Genomic DNA, 22311 nt, shown 5'->3' with positions numbered 1-22311 from the left:
CTCAAATAAATTGATACCAATTATTTGGTTAATATAATTTACGAAACTGGACAATAGTGAATGCGCCTATTTCCATGTGAATAATTGCATCACTAATTAAATGGTATGACTCATTTAATAAAACTTTTTGGCGTTATCGCATTTAGACTGGCTGTTAATCGTTAAAAATATGACAGCCAGCCTTATTTTTATTATGAAAAATAAAACTTTTTACTTTTTAGTGGCGTTTCTAATATTTTTTTGTGGAATAGTGGCCATTATTTTAGTGCAAATATGATATACAACCTCATTACGTAGTTTTTACGAAACAGTATATTAAACGAAAGTGTGAATTTATTTTAATTGGGTTTTTTATGTATGTCTTGCCCAGTTGAAAGAAAATATATGTACAAAAATTAATAAGAACGCAAAAAACCAAATATATTATTTTCCATTTTAACAAAATCTTCTATCTAATTCCAACAAAAACTTAAAATAACCCTTAAAATTCCCACTCACAACTCACGTTATAATATGCAAAGGGAAGGAAACGAAACGTAAATAAATTATGAAAAAGCTGTCAAAAATATGAGTGTCATCCGTCATCAGGCACAATCTAAACTTGAAGGTGTTTCACCATAAATGAGCCAAGTTTCTCACTGGCTTATGGCGCCCAAGAGACACTGGCAGACAGTATCTTTACTGTATGAGAATATTTCTGAAAAAAGTTTGGCTATTGACATAAAATATGTCGCCATTTTTTGACGTAAAAATGAGTTCGTAATTCGAATTTGAATAGTTTTCGATATATAAATATGAAATTGACGTGCCTGTCTATGATTAGAAACTTACTACGTATTCTCAAGTACGGTATACCTTGACATGTCTGTCTGTCTTTCTGTTTATCAGAAGTAATCTTCGGAATAGTTTAACCGGACCCTAAGGATACTTTTATTGGAAGATACATGAGTTTGTAGCGGTACATATAATAGGACATGTCTAGATATATATGCACCTATAAGTGTTGAATTTTCATGGGCAATTTAAAATAAAATACGTACCTTTAATATAGAAGCCTAGAAGCTGGGTTGGGAAAAATCATGATGCTGAAGCAAGCAAAGTCGCGGGCAAAATTTAGTAACATCCTAAAGCTTTTAAATAATAGAATATTAAATAAATATAATCTCATTGTAAGATAATACGTGTTTCGTATAATGTAATTTGAACAGGTGATACGAAACTGTTTTTTGTATCCTTTTTACATCGTTCTCGCAAAACATATAAAACGAGTTTGTTTAAAGAGCAACATTTCGTTTAATTAAATGAGCTCTCAATTTATTATCTGTATAATTTAGGGTTGTGTGATTTGTAATGGGAGATGAGTATTTTATTTTATACAGGACTTATTTGATACACAGATTGATATGGTTTTGTGAGATATTTTTATAACATAATTTCTGCTGGCATTTTCTTCCGCGAGTAAAGATTTCCCGGGGTAAAAAGTGTAATTATTTCGGAGAAGTGTAAGGTAGCTTACGGCATGATTTAATAGTTATTTAATGCATTTGCTGTTACTTTTTGATTCTCTCTTTTTGATTATTTAATAGTTATTCTAAATCAATGTTGTTAACCGATTCGGATTTCAGTGAAATACGACATCGCTAAAACTATATGTTTTTCTCACGAAAGATGAAATATGTCAGTCAAATCATAATGTCAAATGTGGAATAGCGAATAAATGTCTTCGATTGAATGCGCACAGAGAATTTATTTATTACGATACGACACCCTACTTGTATTTTTTATAACGCTTTTCTTTTTTTTTAATAAAAAAATGGCTGCCCCTTTTGTTCTGTCAATTTTTGACAGCTTGACTTACAAAGTTTTGAAACAGTAAAGTGTTTTTAGTAAGTATTTTTTTCGAATATATTTTCCAAAAAAAAAAAATGGGTTTAAACGAATACTTTAAAAAATCTTTATAGACGAACCGTTTTAGACTTTAACGCTCAGTACTGGAGCATATGCGTAGTTTCATTTTGAGAAAAAAATTAGAGCACATCTTGACATGGAAATATCTACCTACATAAATATAATATTATTGTCATTCTGCGACCAGCGTAACCAGCGCCGAAATGTCAGGCTTTCTGAGGTAAAATACTTGCTCTTGGTTATTTCGATTCAATATTTTTTCAAGACTTTTGTTACAAAAATATTTTATCGATTTAGACATATTTATCGATTTCCTCTTAGCTGCGTCATAATATCTCGTAATAGTCAATCACTAACTAGGCCACATTCGCAAACAGCGTGGGCTTACTAGTTTACCATATCTGTTACGACATAAGCTCTAAATAGACCATATATTTACCTTCAAAATTATACAGAGCAATAACTAGATAATACAATAAACACACCTATTGCTATTAATAACATGACGTTTATATAATTTCCCAAATCCTACTAATATTATAATTGCGAAAGTTTGTGAGGACAGATGTATGTTTGTTGTTCTTTCACGGAAAAACTACTTAAAAGATTTTATAGAAATTTGATACACATAGTTTACAACCTAAATTGCAACGTAAGGTAAGTTCACGGAAAATCTTTTAGGCAGTCGAAGTCACGAGTAGAAACTAGTATTTGAACTATAAAAATGAAAGACACAATAAAAAAAATTACACCAAAAAATGTGGATAATCTGTCAAAACGGAAAAAAAAACAATTTTTATGTCTCGAATAAAGCTATATGGCGATGGAGGAACTGGCCATCACTAAATCATATCTACCAGCCTTGAGTCCTAACTTGTTTGCTACTAAGATTTCCTCATAGAAAAACTCAATAATCTTTTCTCTTATAATAATTCTATTAACACTTAACTCATATTGTTTGATAACTTGTACACGTACAACAACAAATGCGTGAGCAATCTTCATCTTATACTGTTACATGTTTACACTACGTTCGCTGTTCAAAAAGTTTGAAGCACCAAAGAGGTTTTCACTTATATCGATGACAATCTCGGATGAATGCTTGAGTACGTTTACCTGTTTAGAGAATTATATTGTTTGTGGATTTTTTTTTTTTTTTACTAATATTTAATAACTGACGACTGATTTGATTACTTAATAGGTAGATAATGGTATGACGTCGGTGTTTAAATATTTTTTGTTGTAATGCAATTTTTCGTAAAAGAATAGACGATGATGTAATTTTTTGACCATTATATTAGGTTTTTTTACCAGTAGCGCGATTCTCTGCCACTATCGACTATTTTTAAACGACTAGCTATCGAGAAATGTTGTATGAATTGAAACTTTTATCAGCGTCTCTAGCGTTCGCCGTAGGAACTATTTTTGTACATTTTAAATGTCAAACTCTCGATACTCGATGGTTGCGATTGTAGAGAATCGCGCAACAGTATCTATAACTCTCCCCTAAAAAAATTACGTTCCATCAATTTTGACATCCAAATATTTCGTCAATTCACCATGAAAATGAAACAAAGACAAATATTTATGAAATAAAATGAAATATCGGATTGTTCAAAGAGAAAACTTGTGGATAACCGCAAAGTTGAGAAACTCGGAGGGACACCATAGACGTATTGTTGAACCTTTGACATTAACAAATAAAAAAACAAAGTTTTATATTTTAATCTTTTTACAAAGTCACGTCATTACAAATTAGAAATACTGAGAATTAGTTTTAGAAATTCACTTTTAAATAAAGTTTATAATTTTTGAAAATTAGTTTAAATGCCTAATTCTATTGTCAAACGCGACTGCTAGTGTATTTTTTACATCACTCCTTTTTTATGTAGACTAGAAAACTAGATTAACATTTTAAATAGTTGTGGCTCAGTTTAAAAGTAATTACATTAAAATCCCAAAAAAGTAGAGCAAAGAAGATAATTAGATACAGTCATTTCATTTCTAACGTAGCAAATATTATAATTGCTATACTTTCTAGAATTCAGAATTTAATTGTAAACTCCCTCTCGGAACTATAATGGTATGACTATAGTTTAATAGTTAACATAACCCTTTCCTTTAATTTACAAGTTATCAGATAACAGACAATCTGTTGCTTAAAACTTGATAACAACAATTATGTTTTCAAACAAGATTTGTATTAACGCCGATTGCGAAACTTACGATATTTTAGTACATTTCTTAAAGAAATCTCTAAAGGAATAAGGTTTTTACTTTCATTGCCTTAATAATTATGAGTTTAATAATAGATACTGAATTTTTATACTTGCTTTTAATTTAATGTTTAAATTTAATCACTAATCAATAGGTACAGTTAGACACGAAAGTCGTCACTCTGTTCCGCTAAAATATCGTCACATAAGTGAGTAAGTATGTTATTTCTATGCAATACGCAAAAAAATTGTGTAAACAATATAGCATTTTTTTTACCAAAACTAGTTTTTTTATAACTTTGTGTATTTGCGGCTATTTGTTCAAAGCTACTTACGGATTCAAATTTTTAAAAATACGTTGGTTATCATTTTTGCTCGTGGCTACCCAAAACAGCCATAAAACAAAATTATGTAGGATTAATATAATAATAGACAGGCAGGCGCACTTAAGCTTGTTAATTAACAAAATCGGTGGAAACGTTACGTTAAAGTTAGCATGGTATTTTGTATAGGTTAAGTTAACAAATTATTATGTGTTCTTAGAAGCACTCATAGTTTATTGATAAATTGACCTTTCAGGAAATACCTAGATAATAATTTAAAATATAGTTTAGTAAGTATAGTAACCATTTTAAGAATATTTGTGTTTGTTAAATTTCATGTTAACGCTACAGTAATATAGATATGTTTTGAATAAAAATCTTTGTTTAGGTAAACTTACATTTTGCTCTAGGTATCGATAAGATAGAAATCTTCATTATCTGGAGTATAACATTGTTAACGATAAAATCTCTATCTGAAACGTATTCATGAACAAAATGCCTTAGTATACTGCGGTAAAAAATAAATAATAAAACCTACACAAGAGAAAGGGCGTAAAAAATTATGATAATTATTTAAATCCCTAAAAAACAGTGTGTCTAGCTCCCTTATAGAATTTCCTAGAATAAGCCCTAGAAAAAAGCAGTCCTATGGTAAAACAAACACCAACTTGAAAAGGCTACAAAGTATCACATGTCATAGTTGGCAACACGTTGCACTTACAAACAAACATAAATAACTTGCAGCAACAGATAGAGTACGTGTAACACACTTTTAATCAACTTTGAACAACTCCGAGATGCTCTCCGCGTACGTCCCGAGAGAAAACAACGTATTCTTAGCTATTATGACTTTTAACTTTTAACTAACATAATAATGAATGTCTTGAAAAATTAGTTTCACGGCTGAGTAACATTATCCTGAGAAAGATGCACTATGTATTAATTCAGATTAAAAACTATATGTATGTCAAAATATATTCAGTAGTTTATGTATAAAAGGGTAACAAACTCTATCACTTACTTTGCACTTTTACGGGCTACTCATATAAACGAGTCGGCTTAGCTGGGCGAATTGAAAATAACCATAAATGTTTGGGAAAATGCCGCTCGACATCGCCGTGCCCGAATGAAAACCGAATAGTGACCACAGAATCCGATGGAACTTCCCGATCGGCATAAACCAATCTAAAGTATCTAGTAGTTTGTACTGTCGTCGGCTTCCTTGTCCTACAAATACTGTAGATTTGAAGGATTTGTTGAGCCAATAGTCCAATCGGCACAAACCGAGCAAGTGGAGTAAGTCGGTTTAGTAGATCGAAAAATACTGCCGGATTGTCAATGCGGCCCCGAATTTGTGTGTAGCAAGTCTAAGAGTCACTCAGGCGACTTAAGTAGGGTGCCAGTCAGTCATACTGACTAAATTGCCCAGTGACTGTTTTCCGTGTATAGTAGTTGCGACTATCATCAGGGAAGAATGCAAATTAAGACGGTTAAAATATTTGCATAAAAAGGAATATGAATGTGTTGTGTGCAAGCAATTAGAGAACATGTTTAATGTATTTTTCTTGTTGTGAATGTACAGAAATAATCAAGAATTGGAGAAATTATTTTAATTTAGTTTTATGCATCAGTGCGTTTATTATAATTTGAACATTCTAAATATTAAAAAAATAGCTTGAAAATTTTAACAGAAATGAAACGAACATCTTTTTATTATAACATTTTTTTAATATAACGAAATGTCCAAGTAAAATTACTTTTTTGTGTTGGGTTAAATTAATTATTTTATGTGCTTTAAATGTGTTACTAAGTACGACTGAGTAAAAAAGGGCTGTCAGTCGTCAATCCTACTTTTAAAGTTAAATAATTAGTTAAAATAATTAGACAAAAAGAAAGTTAACACAAAGATATGATGCCTTGTACACTTAAAAGTATTTCAAGCATTTCTTCTTTTTAACTTAATTTAGGCGGACGCTAATACAGTTATGATGATTTAAGATAATAAAACACTGATAGTCTAAGATCCGACCGCGTGATTTATACGTTCACATGTTTGATTGATGAAATATAATTTTTATCGATATTTATAACTAAACCAATGCAGATCCGCAAAGGTGGCCATCCAAATTTGGCTGCAATTAATTTTAATTAAAATGTAATTAATTATTTATTGTTGAACAATTACGTTCACTTGTTATTGTTAAAAAATATATTTCATTAGAAAGAAATATACCTGAGATACCGAGAAAGGTCAAGGTGCCATCCCTCACTTGGCCGCAACCTAATGTCAGCCAGGTGTAAACAGGTATAATTTTGTTAAATATATACGTTCATAATGTATTATCATGTTATACATACCAAATTGAAGATTAATTCTTTCCCTACATGATGAGATATAGGTGCCTATGCAAAAATGCCCGCAAATAGTAACTGCCAACGATTAAAGATAAATAAAAGCGAGAAAAACTTAAGATAAACACCGCATGTCGAATAAAGATAGAGCATGCCAGCTGCTTGTCGTTTTCATGCTACTGCGCATGCGTCCATAGATAAGACTAAATACCGTACTGAATATTGCAATCACGTGTTTTTGACAGTCTTATGCGCCACGTTGTGTTTTTTCAAGTCCAAAATTATAAAACTTTGTTAATATTAATATTGATATATTTCATTCTTAACGTTATTAAAACGTAAGAATAAAATGAAGAAGTGTTTTTTGTTGTGTTACGAAAAGACTACAAAACTGAACTTCGACAAATTCTTGTACGACACTACTCTACTCCGACAAAATGGCACTCCGATGCGTTTTAATTTAGACAATACTAGAGTTCGATATACCTAGTCTCAGACACTATTGTACACCGACAAACCATTTCTTCGACATAACTTAAATAAGAAACAATGCGACTTCGACGACATACTCCTTCGACAATAATGCTAGGTCGATAGCAGTTAACTTCGAAGTACTCTTCTCAGAAATGTTGTGCTTCGACAATATCGTAAATCGACGTGACACATCTAAGCCACCAATGTATATTAAATTAAAAAAAAATGTATTTTAATGAACTATTTTTACAGCATATTATTTGCATGTATGTATGTATGTATTTTGTATGAAGGCATCGCCTATATTATGTTCATTAAAAAGAAATAAGATTTATCTTCACCGTTTTACCGTTGGAGCATGTGATAATTATTTCTAATACACACATAACTTCGAAAAGTCATTGGTGTGTTGCCTCGGATTCGAACCTTCGTCAACTTACATATATACCACTCGGCTATCACTGCTCAAAAATAATATGCTGTAAAAATAGTTCATTAAAATACATTTTTTTTTAATTTAATATACATTGGTGGCTTAGATGTGTCACGTCGGTTTACGATATTGTATCTTTTCGTAACACAACAAAAAACACTTCTTCATTTTATTCTTACGTTTTAATAACGTTAAGAATGAAATATATCAATATTAATATTAACAAAGTTTTATAATTTTGGACTTGAAAAAACACAACGTGGCGCATAAGACTGTCAAAAACACGTGATTGCAATATTCAGTACGGTATTTAGTCTTATCTATGGACGCATGCGCAGTAGCATGAAAACGACAAGCAGCTGGCATGCTCTATCTTTATTCGACATGCGGTGTTTATCTTAAGTTTTTCTCGCTTTTATTTATCTTTAATCGTTGGCAGTCACTATTTGCGGGCATTTTTGCATAGGCACCTATATCTCATCATGTAGGGAAAGAATTAATCTTCAATTTGGTATGTATAACATGATAATACATTATGAACGTATATATTTAACAAAATTATACCTGTTTACACCTGGCTGACATTAGGTTGCGGCCAAGTGAGGGATGGCACCTTGACCTTTCTCGGTATCTCAGGTATATTTCTTTCTAATGAAATATATTTTTTAACAATAACAAGTGAACGTAATTGTTCAACAATAAATAATTAATTACATTTTAATTAAAATTAATTGCGGCCAAATTTGGATGGCCACCTTTGCGGATCTGCATTGGTTTAGTTATAAATATCGATAAAAATTATATTTCATCAATCAAACAGGTGAACGTATAAATCACGCGGTCGGATCTCGTACTATGAGGTTTATTTCAAGTTTATGGGAATAGTTTCATGTTTCTATCGGAAAATTATATTCCATTTTTTGCTAATTCAAAATGTAATTTCAAATGTGTAATTAATGTTTTTAGTCATATTGGATATATCCGAATGTGTTGATAATAATGTGAAATGAACAAAAACTTTACGAATACAGTTGTTTAATTTAAATTGAAACAGTTGAAGGGTGTGTTCGTTTTTGTTGAACAAAACCACGATTAAGTTCTGAATTTGTTTAGTTTGTAAATACACTACTATATCTGACAAATTAGATTTAGGCGTTCTGTTTGTGCTTTATTTGAAAGCCGATGCTTCTTATATTATGATCGTATCATTTAAGAGAATTACCAGATTAGAAGAATAGTTTTCGAGACAACCTTAAAATCGGCAATGCCTAACATTACGGTCAAGTGCGTAGTACGTAACCAGCGGTCGCCAAGGGCAGTTTGTAATTATATTATTAAGATTTTTTTTTGTTTGTAATGATGTTCTTTGGTTTCTGCCTACCCTTATAGAAATAAGGCGAAATTTTATCTATGAATTTATCTAGAAGACAATATAGTCATTTATTTATTGCGGTACTAAGTTTTGGCAGTAAATATGTTTTGAAGATTGATTAAAATATAATAAATCCTTAATGAATTGATATGAAAAGTGAACATTCTAATATACATACATTTTCATTTTTCACTTTAGAATGATGTTTGCGTCTTCATTTTAATCACCCACACACACGAACATGTGTAGGCGTATTGTATAATAATATAAAGAAGTTAAGCATGTGTGTATTGTGTGTGTTCAAGAGTGGTTATTGTGTGTGTGATACTTTGTGTGTGTGCGTGTATAGGACACTTTTGTTTAATTGTTTTCACACCGTATCCATCCTAATGGGATTTAATTTAATTTCTAACATAAATTACACTGAAACAGGATTAAGAAGGAAGTCTTGGAACTGTATATAATCGATATTGTCTTGAGACGTTTATTGCTAACATGAAATGTAATTACCGCTAACTAGCTTTTAGGCTGTAGAAAGGTCTTTTGTTCTGAAATCATTCTTAAATTCATGTTAATCTAAAATAGAATTAAGAATTAAAAAAGCATTACATTTTTTTACCCATTACTGTTAGGTTTACGACCACCATATAAAAAGTTGGGTTGCAAGATATTTCGACGTTCTGGCAAATTTTAAGAGACTGCAATGCTTATGTTTTTAGAATTTTGCAGTTTCATAGAATACGTCTTGCATATACAGAAAAGAGCAAACTTTTTCCAGTCATTATTTTAATCAGACTACTTAAAAACCACATCACTTGCTTTAAAAACCACCAAACTACCAAAAACCATTCAAACCTAACCATTCAACATCATACAATTCCATTCACAACTAAATCATGACGTCTCTATACATTTTTAACCCTTAAACTACGCAACAAGCCGTATGTACTGAACAAATCGTCGCGGCTAAGCCGGTAACGAATAGTGAGGAATCCCGGCTCAATGAATTATGCAACAGATCACAAACTACCAGTTACACTATTTGAGGGTTAAGTTAAGAGCGGTGAGACTGGTGACGTAATTTTAATGACGTCACCAATTATTTTGAACGGATATCTTTATACAAAAAGCTATGCAGGGATATTTGTAAAACACCAAAAACAATAATACAATAATTCATATAATATATTGAATAAACCTTTTTACCAGTCAACAGCTTTTTTAAAACAATTCTTTTAAACTATTTTATACACAATTTTTTATTTTTCGTTATTGCTCACCACAATTGGAGATCTTTAAAAATAATAGCTTTATTGGATTCCTTTATTTGTTTTTTATAAGTCCTGGAATATTTCCGCTGGTGGTGCTAATGGTTCTTTTTAAACACTGACGCAGTCCAAAACACAGTTTGAAACTCCCAAAAAAGGCTGCAGTTGAAATGATAACTTTGTAAATTGACTTTTTGTAATCTAGTCAATGCTTTTCTTTCGCTAAGCAGCCAGAATGTAGCTAATTAATCTTTAATGGAAATGGATCAATAATTTAGCAGATCGCTGCAAACTAACAAAATATTACGAAACAGCATACATGTGACTGCAGACTCGCTAATCGCGATCATTAGCACCGCAGCTTAAGTCTCGTATATCAGTTCGTTAGTGTAATCCTATCAGTGACGTCATAGTACACACGTCATGACCTGTGACTGTGACGTCATCACTCAGTCGGACTACGGATTAGCTTGTTGTTTTAGCATTAGACTTGTTTGACGATAAGTGAGTTGTTTAACCATTGAGTTTGAAACTCTAAGTTACTTGCTATATGAGTCTTCAGAGCTAGACTCAAGGCCTATTACGGGTGGGACAGCCTTGCCCAGCAGTGGGAGAATTAATGTCCCACTGCTTAAAGGGATCTCCAACCCGTGGTGTAATGTACATATTAGGCTTACCACCTTACATTCCATGTACAGTATTAATTATGAGATATCTATACTAATATTATAAAGCTGAAGAGTTTGTTTGTTTGTTTGAACGCGCTAATCTCAGGAACTACTGGTCCGATTTGAAAAATCATATCATCGCGCTACGACCATAATGAGCAGAGTACCAGTGAAAAATGTTACAAAAACGGGATTTTTTTTAACGCTTATGTAACGCAAGCGAAGTTGCGCGGGTTAGTTAATAATAAAGTAAATAATGTCGCTCCTTAACCGCAATGACTTGTTCAATAAATAAGTAGATTTTATTATTTAAAACAGATGCTAAACGCAAACACTACTTTCCGACCCCAATCACACTGAAATTTAAAAGCTACAGAAGTATTTTAAATTGCACATAAAACTGTAAAGAAAGGAATCGGATTTAAACATGAAACTGAAACAATAATGTAGACGGAGATAATAAAAATGAGCGATTGTATGAAAAACTTCGTCCATACATAATGTGTTATCGCTAGGATCTTGTGGAGCCTCTAAAACCGAGTACCTATTCATTTTGTTATGACATATTTTTTAACAGTAGTCTGATACATAGTTCTTTATACAAATTTATTTGTGGTCGTCCAAAATGAAATAATAATGTTCTCCTGGCCGATATTCGGCTACGGCGGCTAGTTTCATTGAAACCAGCCACCGGTGCAGGATTTGGCTTCAAGGCAAACCTTTTTGCTTTGAAAGTAGAGGGAATAGACAGTGTATGTACCTACATACACTGTCTATCCCTCTACTTTCAAAGCCCGGTGGGACGACTAAACCGACACGACCAGCGAGAGGTCAAGCGTAGGACCGACGGCTTTACGTGTTCCCCGACGTCAACTCTCTAACTCCGGACAGTTTCTGAGAAATGTTTAACAGAAAACTCAGAAAAGACTGTCCCGAGACATATATAAATATGAATGTAGTTAGGAAATAGGAAATCATTTTACACGTATAACCGAATTCACTAACCAAAGTATTTGAATATATCAGTTATCTTGGAATGATAGAGATTGTTTCGAACAGCTATTGTTGTTAACAGCATTGTTTCTATTACTTTTCCACATTTAAACGCTTTTTACAATTTTGTTTTAGTAGTTTATTCTAAACAACAGGAGTTTGTTAGTTACAACTGCAATGAAATTGAGTTGGTCGCGGTTAATTTGTTGTTCTGAAATACGTTTTTTAGCTTCACAGTGTTTCAGCTTACAATGTTATTCAGTGTTTTCGACACCTGAATTGAAAAAGTTCTTTACCGATTCCCATTTCCCATTAGCCCTTGCATTGTCCTTTTACTTAGTTTTACGTCCTGATAAAGTTAGAATGACAATACTAGACTACGCATAATATATTTTACTTTTTGGTCTAAATATCGTTAAGTACCCCGTTTAGTCCTAAAGCATAGGTACTGATTTTATTTTTAAATCAGTAAATCTTTATAATACAGAGATCCTTACTCACTATTTATAGAACTGAATTGAACAAATAAACAAAAATTTAAAACCTCAATCCGCGTTCCTAGTGGCTACACTTTGAACGTTAAAATACGAGAGAGCAAGCGAAGGTTTAACCGGTGTGTATGCAAACGCGGCTTGCCCTCGGTTCACCGTTCAACCGAACACCGGTACAGCCGGTATTCCGACTGATATTTACAGAGATTTTTACATTGATTGCCTCTAAGTAGTCGGTCAAGCAATCGTTTAGGATGTATTTAGATTTGAGAAAAGACCATTTTAGTTGTATAAAATGTCGATTAACAGGAATTGAAATGGATGCGTAAAACTGTGAATAAAAATAACATTTAAAGTGCCAATCCAGAGGCTTTCAGCTCAAATACTACTAAGCGTCTACCTTTCCACGGAATGTCCGAATCAAGGGCTGCTTAACCTAAACAAATAAATTAGGAATATCACAGCGGCTTAGTAATATGATAGTTATTTTTTTTTTAAATTTATTATAAATCATTAAATGTGGATACAATCGAATCTACAATAACATATGTTCGTACAAACATATTAATATTAGAATAGGGGAGGACTTTGCCCAGTAGAGGGACACATAAAAGGCTAAAAAAGATATATTGATGTTCTATGAAGTTATTTGTGAGTAAGAAGAAAATTGTATCGCCCACGCAAATCCTTTCCAAAATCGGGGGCAGAGACCTTTATTTATTCATTGCATTGAACTTTTTGTTTACGTCACCTCGAACAAATTTTCAAGAGATATTTTCTGGTTTAAAACAAAACATCATATTTTTTTTTGTTTTTTGTACGGTGCAACAATATTAGAAACTTCATAAAGGGCAATGGTGATTTGATAGCTTGTTCTGTACCAAGTATGGCAAAGTTTTCATCATGGAAAAAGACGAGAAAAGCTTCTCTTGTCATCTTAGACAAGTCATTTTCTTGCCAAAAATGAAAGGGGAGCTCTATGCCTGATTCACGGCCTGTGGTACTATCCATAGATGAAAGTTACTTAAGAAATAGACGAACTGTATAATAAGTGTGATTTGAACAGATATATGCATGTACATAGTTACCACGGCGATAGTATATGCGGAGGCTGATCCAAATGTGTTTGATGCCCGGGGCGGAAAAGCATTTACTAGGATTTTCCAATAGATTTCGGAAATTACTTGATGGTAGCCTGGAGTTTGGTACTGTGCCATAATATAATGGCGTTAAATATTTCATACTTCTTCGTGTAAAACAGGCGTGATGATGCATGTGATAAGATTGATCCAAATTGAAACGTATTTAAACACATTAGTAATAGTCATATCACAATTCGATTTGATATTACTAATTGAAGTATGACATCAAAACGCGACCTAATTCTTGGTAAATAACAAAGTCAAATGAAAAACTATCAATGTTACAACAATACACAGACACAATGTAGACAGACAGTTACACAAAACGTCACAGTTCTTTTGTAACGTAGCCTCAATGTGTTCTATAGCCTTTTGAGTGCGTTCCGCGAATTGATTTGAGCTGATGACGTCATATGTCGTAGTGTAAACTAGGTATGTTTTTATTTGTTTAAATTGTTATTATAAGTAAAGTTAATGATTCAGGTTTTCCATTTTTCAAATATAGTAAAAATGCTGTGTAGCTTTGTAGCAATGCGACGCGGCTACGTTCTACGAAATTGCTACGCTGTTGCTACGAAGTTCTGCTACGACATCTATTAGTCTATGAAGTAAATTTTAAATGGTAATTAGGTTCGGTATCAGCAATTTTGTATTGGCAATATATAGCATACATTTACTATCACTTTATCAGAACTATGGTTTCTTTATTAATGTAAACGGGTTTAATCACTTAGCGTTTATATCAACCAATAAGTTTTAACAGAGAAATGGTATAAAACAACAAATCAATAATAAATAATAAAAAAAACATTCAATGTCAAACAATATCAAGCAATTATCTTACACTTATTAATAAACTATAAAACAGGTCCTAATCTTAATCTAATATATGAAATTCTCGTGTCACAGTCTTCGTTGCCATCCTCCTCCGAAACGGCTTGACCGATTCTCATGAAATTTTGTGAGCATATTGAGTAGGACTGAGAATCGGCCAACATCTATTTTTCATGCCCCTAAGTGACACTTTTTTTAATTTTTTTTTATGGCCAAACAACGTTTGCCGGGTCAGCTAGTAAATACATATTATATTATATACAAACTTATGACGTATATTTTGTCACCAGGCGGCTGCTCCGCCTTCGGGCACTCGTGCTTCGGCGGGCACGGCAAGAGATCCGGCGACACCTCCATGGATGTAAGTAACTATAAGTTATTCAATAACTATAACTGATTTTATAAGTACATCAAAATTTTGGTGTGAAATTATGCCTACATATCGTTTCTTTCTTCTTTAAAAGTTTCAGAGGATTTTTTTTTGAACTTACGATTATGCATATCTCATAGACATTAATTTTCCTTTAGCTTAAAACATGGATATTAAAATGATTGTATGTATTGTCGCCGCAAGGTGTCACCATAATTCAAGCTTAAATAAATAAATCTGCGGCGATTCTTAAGCGGAGATTACTCCAAAAAGTCCCATAACTTTGTTTTTTTTCTTCTCCAATACAAAAGATAAAATCCTTTAAAGTCAAAATCTTCAAAGTTCTTATAGTAGAAATGGGTTTTTTTCTGGTGTTCTTCATAATAAAAGTGTAGTAAATTAATTTAGTTTTCATTAATATTATAATTGACCAGCGTGGTGGACTTGGCCTAACACTACCCATTTGGGAGGAGACCAGTGACTTTTAAATATACAGTGCAAGACCGTTATTAATTATTACACGAATTTCCATGTAAAAATATAAATGAGAGATCGACACTTCAGTGGAAATATCTACAGTAAAAACTTAATTAGAAACTAAAAGAAAAAGTACAGTAATAAAAAGTTCACGCATGCATATTGCACCGTTTACGAGCGTCAATTAATTTTAATTTAGAAAATTGTAATTTTAACACGTTCTCTGCGGAATTTTATCAGAAAATATTCTGAATTCTACAGACATGCCATTAACCGTTGCGAAGTCGTTAAATAGATTCATGAACATTTTATCGTTAAGCAATTACCGATGAGGTATACAGGCATGAAATATCTAGTTAAAGTATTTATTATTCTTTACCAAAATGTCGGATTTTGGTGAACACGCAGACGCCTGGCTAGGCTTGGTTATCTTTTTCACTTCCATGCTATCAATCCAATATGGTAGTTGGTCACCTTTCCATAACTCACCCCTCCACTTCGCTCTGTCCTGGACATCGTCTTCAGAAACTTCACAACCAGTCATATCTTTTTCCACTACAGTTGTCCGTCTTGTTTTGTATCGTCTTCTGGTTAAGTATTTAATATGCAATAAAACATAACTTATGCAATGATTTTAATAACTAATTTCCTTGGTGTTTCTCAAAAAAATAAAAACCAGAGCGTAAGCATAATCTACTACTCATATACATATAGTAGTAGGCATGTTTTATTACAAAAATATACGTAAAACTACTTTAATAGCATTCATTTATAAAAGACCCATGTTGTATGGAAAAGTATTGTCTTCCCATAAAATATCGATGTGTGTGTGGTCTCAAAGATTGATACATCCATTTGTGACCGAAGTATAAACAATGCAGTAATGTTTACAGTATCATGTTATTTGTTTGTTGATAAAGCAGTTAACGATATCGTTAAAATCTATACTAATATTATAAAGCAGAAGAGTTTGTTTGTTTGTTTGTTTGAACGCGCTAATCTCAGGAACTACTGGTCCGATTTGAAAAATTCTTTCACTGTTAGATAGCCCATTTATCGAGGAAAGCAATAGGCTATATATCATCACGTTACGACCATTAGGAGCGGAGTAGTAACGAAAAATGTTACAAAAACGGGGAAAATGATGACTCATTCTCTCTTACGTGACGCAAGCGAAGTTGCGCGGGTCAGCTAGTTGTAATATAAAATACTACTACTATTTAAAAGAGTGACTTACCCCCGATTTCTGAGGTACATTTAGCGGTAGTTTAGCGTATTTTTATATGAGTTTAAACGCTACTGAATAGATAAACTACCGCTAAATGTACTCAGAAACCAGACGGCACAGGTTTAGCGGGTTCTTCTCAATGAGCCTGTCAGTAACTATAAATTCGTTTGCGGAAAGTTTTTCTCATTCAGATGAGAATATTCCCAATTGTAGCCCTTGTATTAGACAATACACTCGCCTCTATTACATTTGACTAACATTATATTTCGAACTAGACTACACCTTGGTATGTAACACACGTAAGGTTAAGTTGAAAATAATATTTATGTATATTTTCTATTTCCTATCTCTATAATATTAAAGCATAAAATTACTGTGGTTTAATTAAAGCCAGAAATTAATAAAGTGTAATAATATTTATTGTAAGCAACATGATAATATTATTCTTAAATAATTTATCGCATACTTTGTTACCCGGAAACTTTATAGTTTTACCGAAATAGTTGAGAGTTTTAATTAGGGGTCCACTAGCCATCCTTTCGATGACCGCATTATAATGAGTAGTATACACTATACCCCTTAAAGTTAGATTTTGTTGCCTTGGATTTCTGTGTTCCTATATACTAAAAGAGTATGCAAAATAAACACAAAGTCGGCTTAGTGTGATACTTTGAAAGCAGATGAATCAAAAATCATGATAAATTGAAAAAAAAAATGTTAAACGACTCTCATATATTATTTTTATATTATTTTATATGACTTTGGTAACATAAATACTTAAAATACTTCGTTAAAATTAATCAGCTTATGCATCATAAACTCCTATACTATCTTTAACATTCCGATCCCATACTATTTATTTTAAAACATGCTAATGCAAAATATCCCAATAAAAATGAGATTTTATATAGAAATAGAAATGAGATCACTATTACTTTTTACAATCCATTAGTTTCACTACACTACGCATCAATATCATATAAAGCCGTGATTATACCACATTAAAAACTACCACATAGCGTGCGACCATCTCTTAATGAAGGGGATTACGACCACACATCGACTAGTAACGACCACAATCGAAACGACCACCTCAGTGTAAACTAGTGTTATGAAACATCAAATTTTAATGAGTTTGTACAAGCAGTAGTTTGTTCTGCGTTCGTATTATGTATCATATTTGACAACTAGTGTACGACGAATTGATAGGCACTATTTAGTACATTGCTGCTTTGATGTAACGTGTTAATCATTGTATATCTAAGATAGGAAACAATGTACAACATAGCGGCTTTCAAATTGTTGTCTACTGAGATACATAAGTGATTTTACATAGAGAGCGACTGTCTATCGGACTTCCACAACCCAGTTACCTAGGTTATAACACGATACCCATCGGTAGGACTGGTGGTCAGACTTTCAAGCTTCTGGCTACTGTTAACGACTGTCAAAGATCTCGGAAAATTACAACCGAGATCCAGAATTTTACGCCTCTCGAAACACGGAGGTACTCGATATGTATAAGATGATCACCCATCTACAGAACAACCTCGACGAGCGTAGCTTAACCTCAGAGATCGATAGGTGCGGCTGTTATTAATTAGACATGAGCTCCCCCTTCCTTTCCCTTCTGCCTACAGTTCACGTAAGAGCAAGCATAAAAATATTGAGCTGCTTCAACATTTTTGAGTCATTAAGGAAAAATGCCTCTTGTATATCCTCCTCAACACTAGTGTAAACGCGCCTTTATAGTCATATTTTCTAATTACTAAGTCAAGTTGGTTCAAAGTTCTGAGGTATGTCCGTCCGGGGGCTTTTAACTAAAATATTAGTAATTAGTTGGCCTCATTAGATGATTGTTTTGTTCTAACTAAACTTCCTTTGTAAAGAGGTTAATTTTGACGTATTTTAAAATGGTTGTGTAGTTTTAAAATGTTTTTGTTTGATATTTAGATGTTTAGATAAAATAACTTTTAACCTTTAAAGGTTTCAAGGATGAGTGACCATTTTCTGAATAATTTTGAGATATTAAATTATTGTTTGAAGTCTAAGATTATATTTCGGCCAATTAGGTTCTACGGTTTTAATAGTAATAAACGATTATTTCTAATTCAGTAGTTGAAATACTAGGTATTAACGCTGTACACACTTGAACGTGGAAATAAGGCATTCCCATGGCTGTAGACAGATACCAAAGGACGTAGCAGTTACGAACCTTACCTTTCTCTTTTGTGTTTTCTACATTTGTCTCTGACCGTGACCAGATTTTTAGTGTTAACTTCCATCAAAGTAAAAATATGGAAACGACCACTCATTATAACACTACACTACCGCATACAAAAATTGATTTTCATTCCGACTAGTAAAAAAAAAATAACCCATTAATGTCTCACTGCTGGGCAAGGGTATCCGTAATGTAGGAGTAATAAATATGAATATTTTGTCACCAGCTATCAAGCCAGGACCTGATGGCCCGTCACCAGCTGGGTCAGGAGGAGACGCCTCCTCACCCCGTGTACCCTCACTCTGGATACAGCGGCGTTCTGCCTTCTGGTGATGACATCATACCTATCAGGGATGGAGGTAAGGACCACTAGCTTTAGGAAGTCATTTCGGTACAAAATTCTGTTGTAAGTTACAATACAACTTTTTGTAACGTTAATTGCCTGTGCTGTTCACCTTGTGGGATCATGAGAAATAATAGACACACAATACATGTTCTTAGCAAGGGTCTTTTTGAAACCTAATTACGGTTTTTTTATGTATTTATGGAGCTTTAGTTCATAGGCGCTATATTTGTTAAATAATTACGTTGAAATTTTAAACTATGAAGAAGTTTTTGGCTAAAGCATGAAAAAGTAGGTTGCGTAAATACTCAAAACAACTTTTAAAATAAACAGGTTGAGTAAAATGAATATCTATTCCGGATGAGCTGAAAGCAAATAGCCTTCGTAGGTGTAAAACTATTACAACGCGTATCCAATACCCCTCAAAAGAAACTCATTATATTACTAAAATAAACTAAAAAGCAATGAAAACTTATAATTTTAAATCAGCAAACCAACAAAATCATATAGTTCTTGAAGCAATATGTGTAAAACTTCAATACCTCACACAGTATATGAATAAAGGATGTCAAAATCAAAAGGCTAATGAAGCAAGTTCTTGATAGTAACTCGTAGTGAGGCGAAGTTTTAATACCTCACTACACAATAGACTAACGAACTAACTAGCTAGTTGATGTAAATCAAGTACGCCTTCCGTGATCTGTGTGTTGTGCGAAGTTTATACAAAAGATGGCTCTAGTTAAAACATATAGCAGGTTTTTGATACCTGACATTATTATATATTAAGATGTTCTGATAAATTTAATGAATGATGTCCATTAGGTGTAAAATCTGCTCATAATGTCTGAATCATCTGAAATGCACGCTGGCCAATGTAAATGATCATAGTTATTGAAGGCTCTAGGGTACTGTATATATATAAGTTACTTTTTTTTGAGTTTCAATACATTACGCATTCAAAACTATATTGTTTAATTCTTAGTATAGGTTCATGACTTTATTTAACATTAATATGTCTTAATTAGATTAGGTAACACTAATCTTTACCTCTTAAACAAACAGCTATTCAGTTCTAATATCTTGTTATAATTGACTTGACTTCATTTCCATTCCTAGCTACTAAACGCAATCTTGCCATCCCACGTCATTACATTTCCATGCGTTCTACAACAGTTCTTCAACTGTTGAAGTACTCCCAATTATTACAGCACATCATAATAATAAATACGTGATTGTCCTAGGTGTATACGACCGAGACGACGTGGCCGCCAGGGAGGTAATGAAGATGAAACTTAGGAACATCTTCAAGCACTTGGTAAGAATTATTCACCTCACACTGTGTAAAGCCAGTCTAAATTTATGACCAGTTGCATCGGTGAGACAGTGCAGTGTCATTGTGAATTAATTAGGAGATAGGATGAGGGCAGTAGGAGGCTTCTCTCCTGCTGCCTCGTACGTACATGCTGAAGAACTAATTGTAGCTAATGAGAAACTACTACTAACTAACTAATGAGAGAGTCGAATTTTTAATCTTAATGCTAATTTATTTTAAAATAGTACAGTACATAATAAGATATTGCTAACATTCCTGGATGTTTAGAATCTTTTTGTGATTAAATGTTGAGACCACGAGAGTAGTAGTATAAAACATTTTTTCAATTAACCATATGCTGCAAAAGAACAGTTCCATAATGTTTAACGTATGTTTTTGCCCACAGATGGACTACTACAGGCGATCACAGCAAACCGACGATGGTTACTACACTGAAAATCTGTAAATTACATACAATACAATAACTTATTTGACATATTACAACTATCTTACAAACTAAGTACCTACAGTAAGCTCGATTTTCTCACAAATAACATGAAAATAATCTCTCGATGTAACATTAAAAATATATTAAATTAAATGTGACTTCATACTTGCATTTGATTTTATTATTGTTTAGAAAACTCATTAAAATATATCCAAAATATATCTCAATGTATAGAATTTCTACACCTAAGGTGTCTTTAGAGAATAAATAATATAAAAAATCTATGAAAATCAAGCTTATTTCACGTTATTCAAATTAAGATGTTATCTTTTACAGTAGGTACGTTATGATATAAATATCTTGTCAATTATTCCCAATATATAACTTGAATATCTAACTGTTTCTTTCGAAAGGCTGGGTTACTATTTCTAAAGTTTATAAATCTGTTTTACCACTAACAGATTAGTAGCAGATATCCTATTCAATACATAAATGACTTATAGGAATCTGTATCTACATTAAGTCTCCAACCCGCACTTGGTCAGTGTGGTGGACTCCAAGGCCTAACCCCTTCCTCTAGGGAGGAGACCCTTGCCCAGCAGTGGGACAATAGCGGCTTAAAAAAAGGATATATTTTTCTGTAGTGGTAAAACAGGTCGAAATATAAGAAATCTATATAATTTGTTGAAAAATTGTTCTTTAAGTTTATCAGAATGTATTACGGTACCTGAACTATCTTTGTATTAAATATTCGTGGTTAACATAAGTTTACCATCAACACTGGACAATGGTGAACACTTATAATAGTAGAAAAGTGACTGTCTCTATGAAATAAGAATGTTTTGTGTATTTATTAAATGGTTAGATACATACAATTGGTGGCAACGCTGTTTTCTTTTATTTATACCCCAAGTGCACCTGTGCAAATGAGAACCTTTAGTCTACAGACAAAAATCGCTGATCTATACTAATATTATAAAGCTGAAGAGTTTGTTTGTTTGTTTGTTTGAAAGCGCTAATCTCAGGAACTACTGGTCCGATTTGAAAAATTCTTTCAGTGTTAGATAGTCCATTTATCGAGGATGATTATAGGCTATATATCATCACGCTACTACCAATAGGAACAGAGTACCAGTGAAAAAACGGGGAAAATTTTGACCCATTCTCTTTTATGTGACGCAAGCGAAGTTGCGCGGGTCAGCTATGTGTTAATAAAATGACTTTCAATTAGTTCGGTGAGTTGTTCAATATAATTTTGTGATAAAAAATGAAGAATGCCTTTGTTTTAGTTGGCCTCAACATAACTGTAATATATCAAATACAAAAGTTTCTTACGATAACAGAATGCCAACGAAAAGTCGCATACACAAAACACATGAAAATCAAAATAAACGTTTTTGTGTGTGCCATTCATTTCAATATTTAAACAAAGCTC

General features: G+C 32.7%; 1 protein-coding gene across 1 annotated transcript in view; it reads left to right on the top strand.

Moving 5' to 3' along the window:
• The window catches only part of CCHa2 (neuropeptide CCHamide-2), a 36678-nt gene extending 14930 nt beyond the window's left edge, over positions 1-21748 (top strand). The window contains exons 3-6 of the mRNA XM_076119935.1: positions 14765-14835; positions 19000-19132; positions 20358-20431; positions 20835-21748. Coding sequence (XP_075976050.1) covers positions 14765-14835; positions 19000-19132; positions 20358-20431; positions 20835-20894 — 338 coding nt within the window. The 3' untranslated portion in view covers positions 20895-21748. The remainder of the gene's footprint in view (positions 1-14764; positions 14836-18999; positions 19133-20357; positions 20432-20834) is intronic.
• Positions 21749-22311: the final 563 nt, after the last annotated feature.

The sequence above is a fragment of the Anticarsia gemmatalis genome, chromosome 11 (genome assembly GCF_050436995.1).
Source record: "Anticarsia gemmatalis isolate Benzon Research Colony breed Stoneville strain chromosome 11, ilAntGemm2 primary, whole genome shotgun sequence".
Lineage (NCBI taxonomy): Eukaryota > Metazoa > Arthropoda > Insecta > Lepidoptera > Erebidae > Anticarsia > Anticarsia gemmatalis.
The sequence above is the reverse complement of the archived record's forward strand: the minus strand, read 5'-3'. Positions and strand labels throughout refer to the sequence as shown.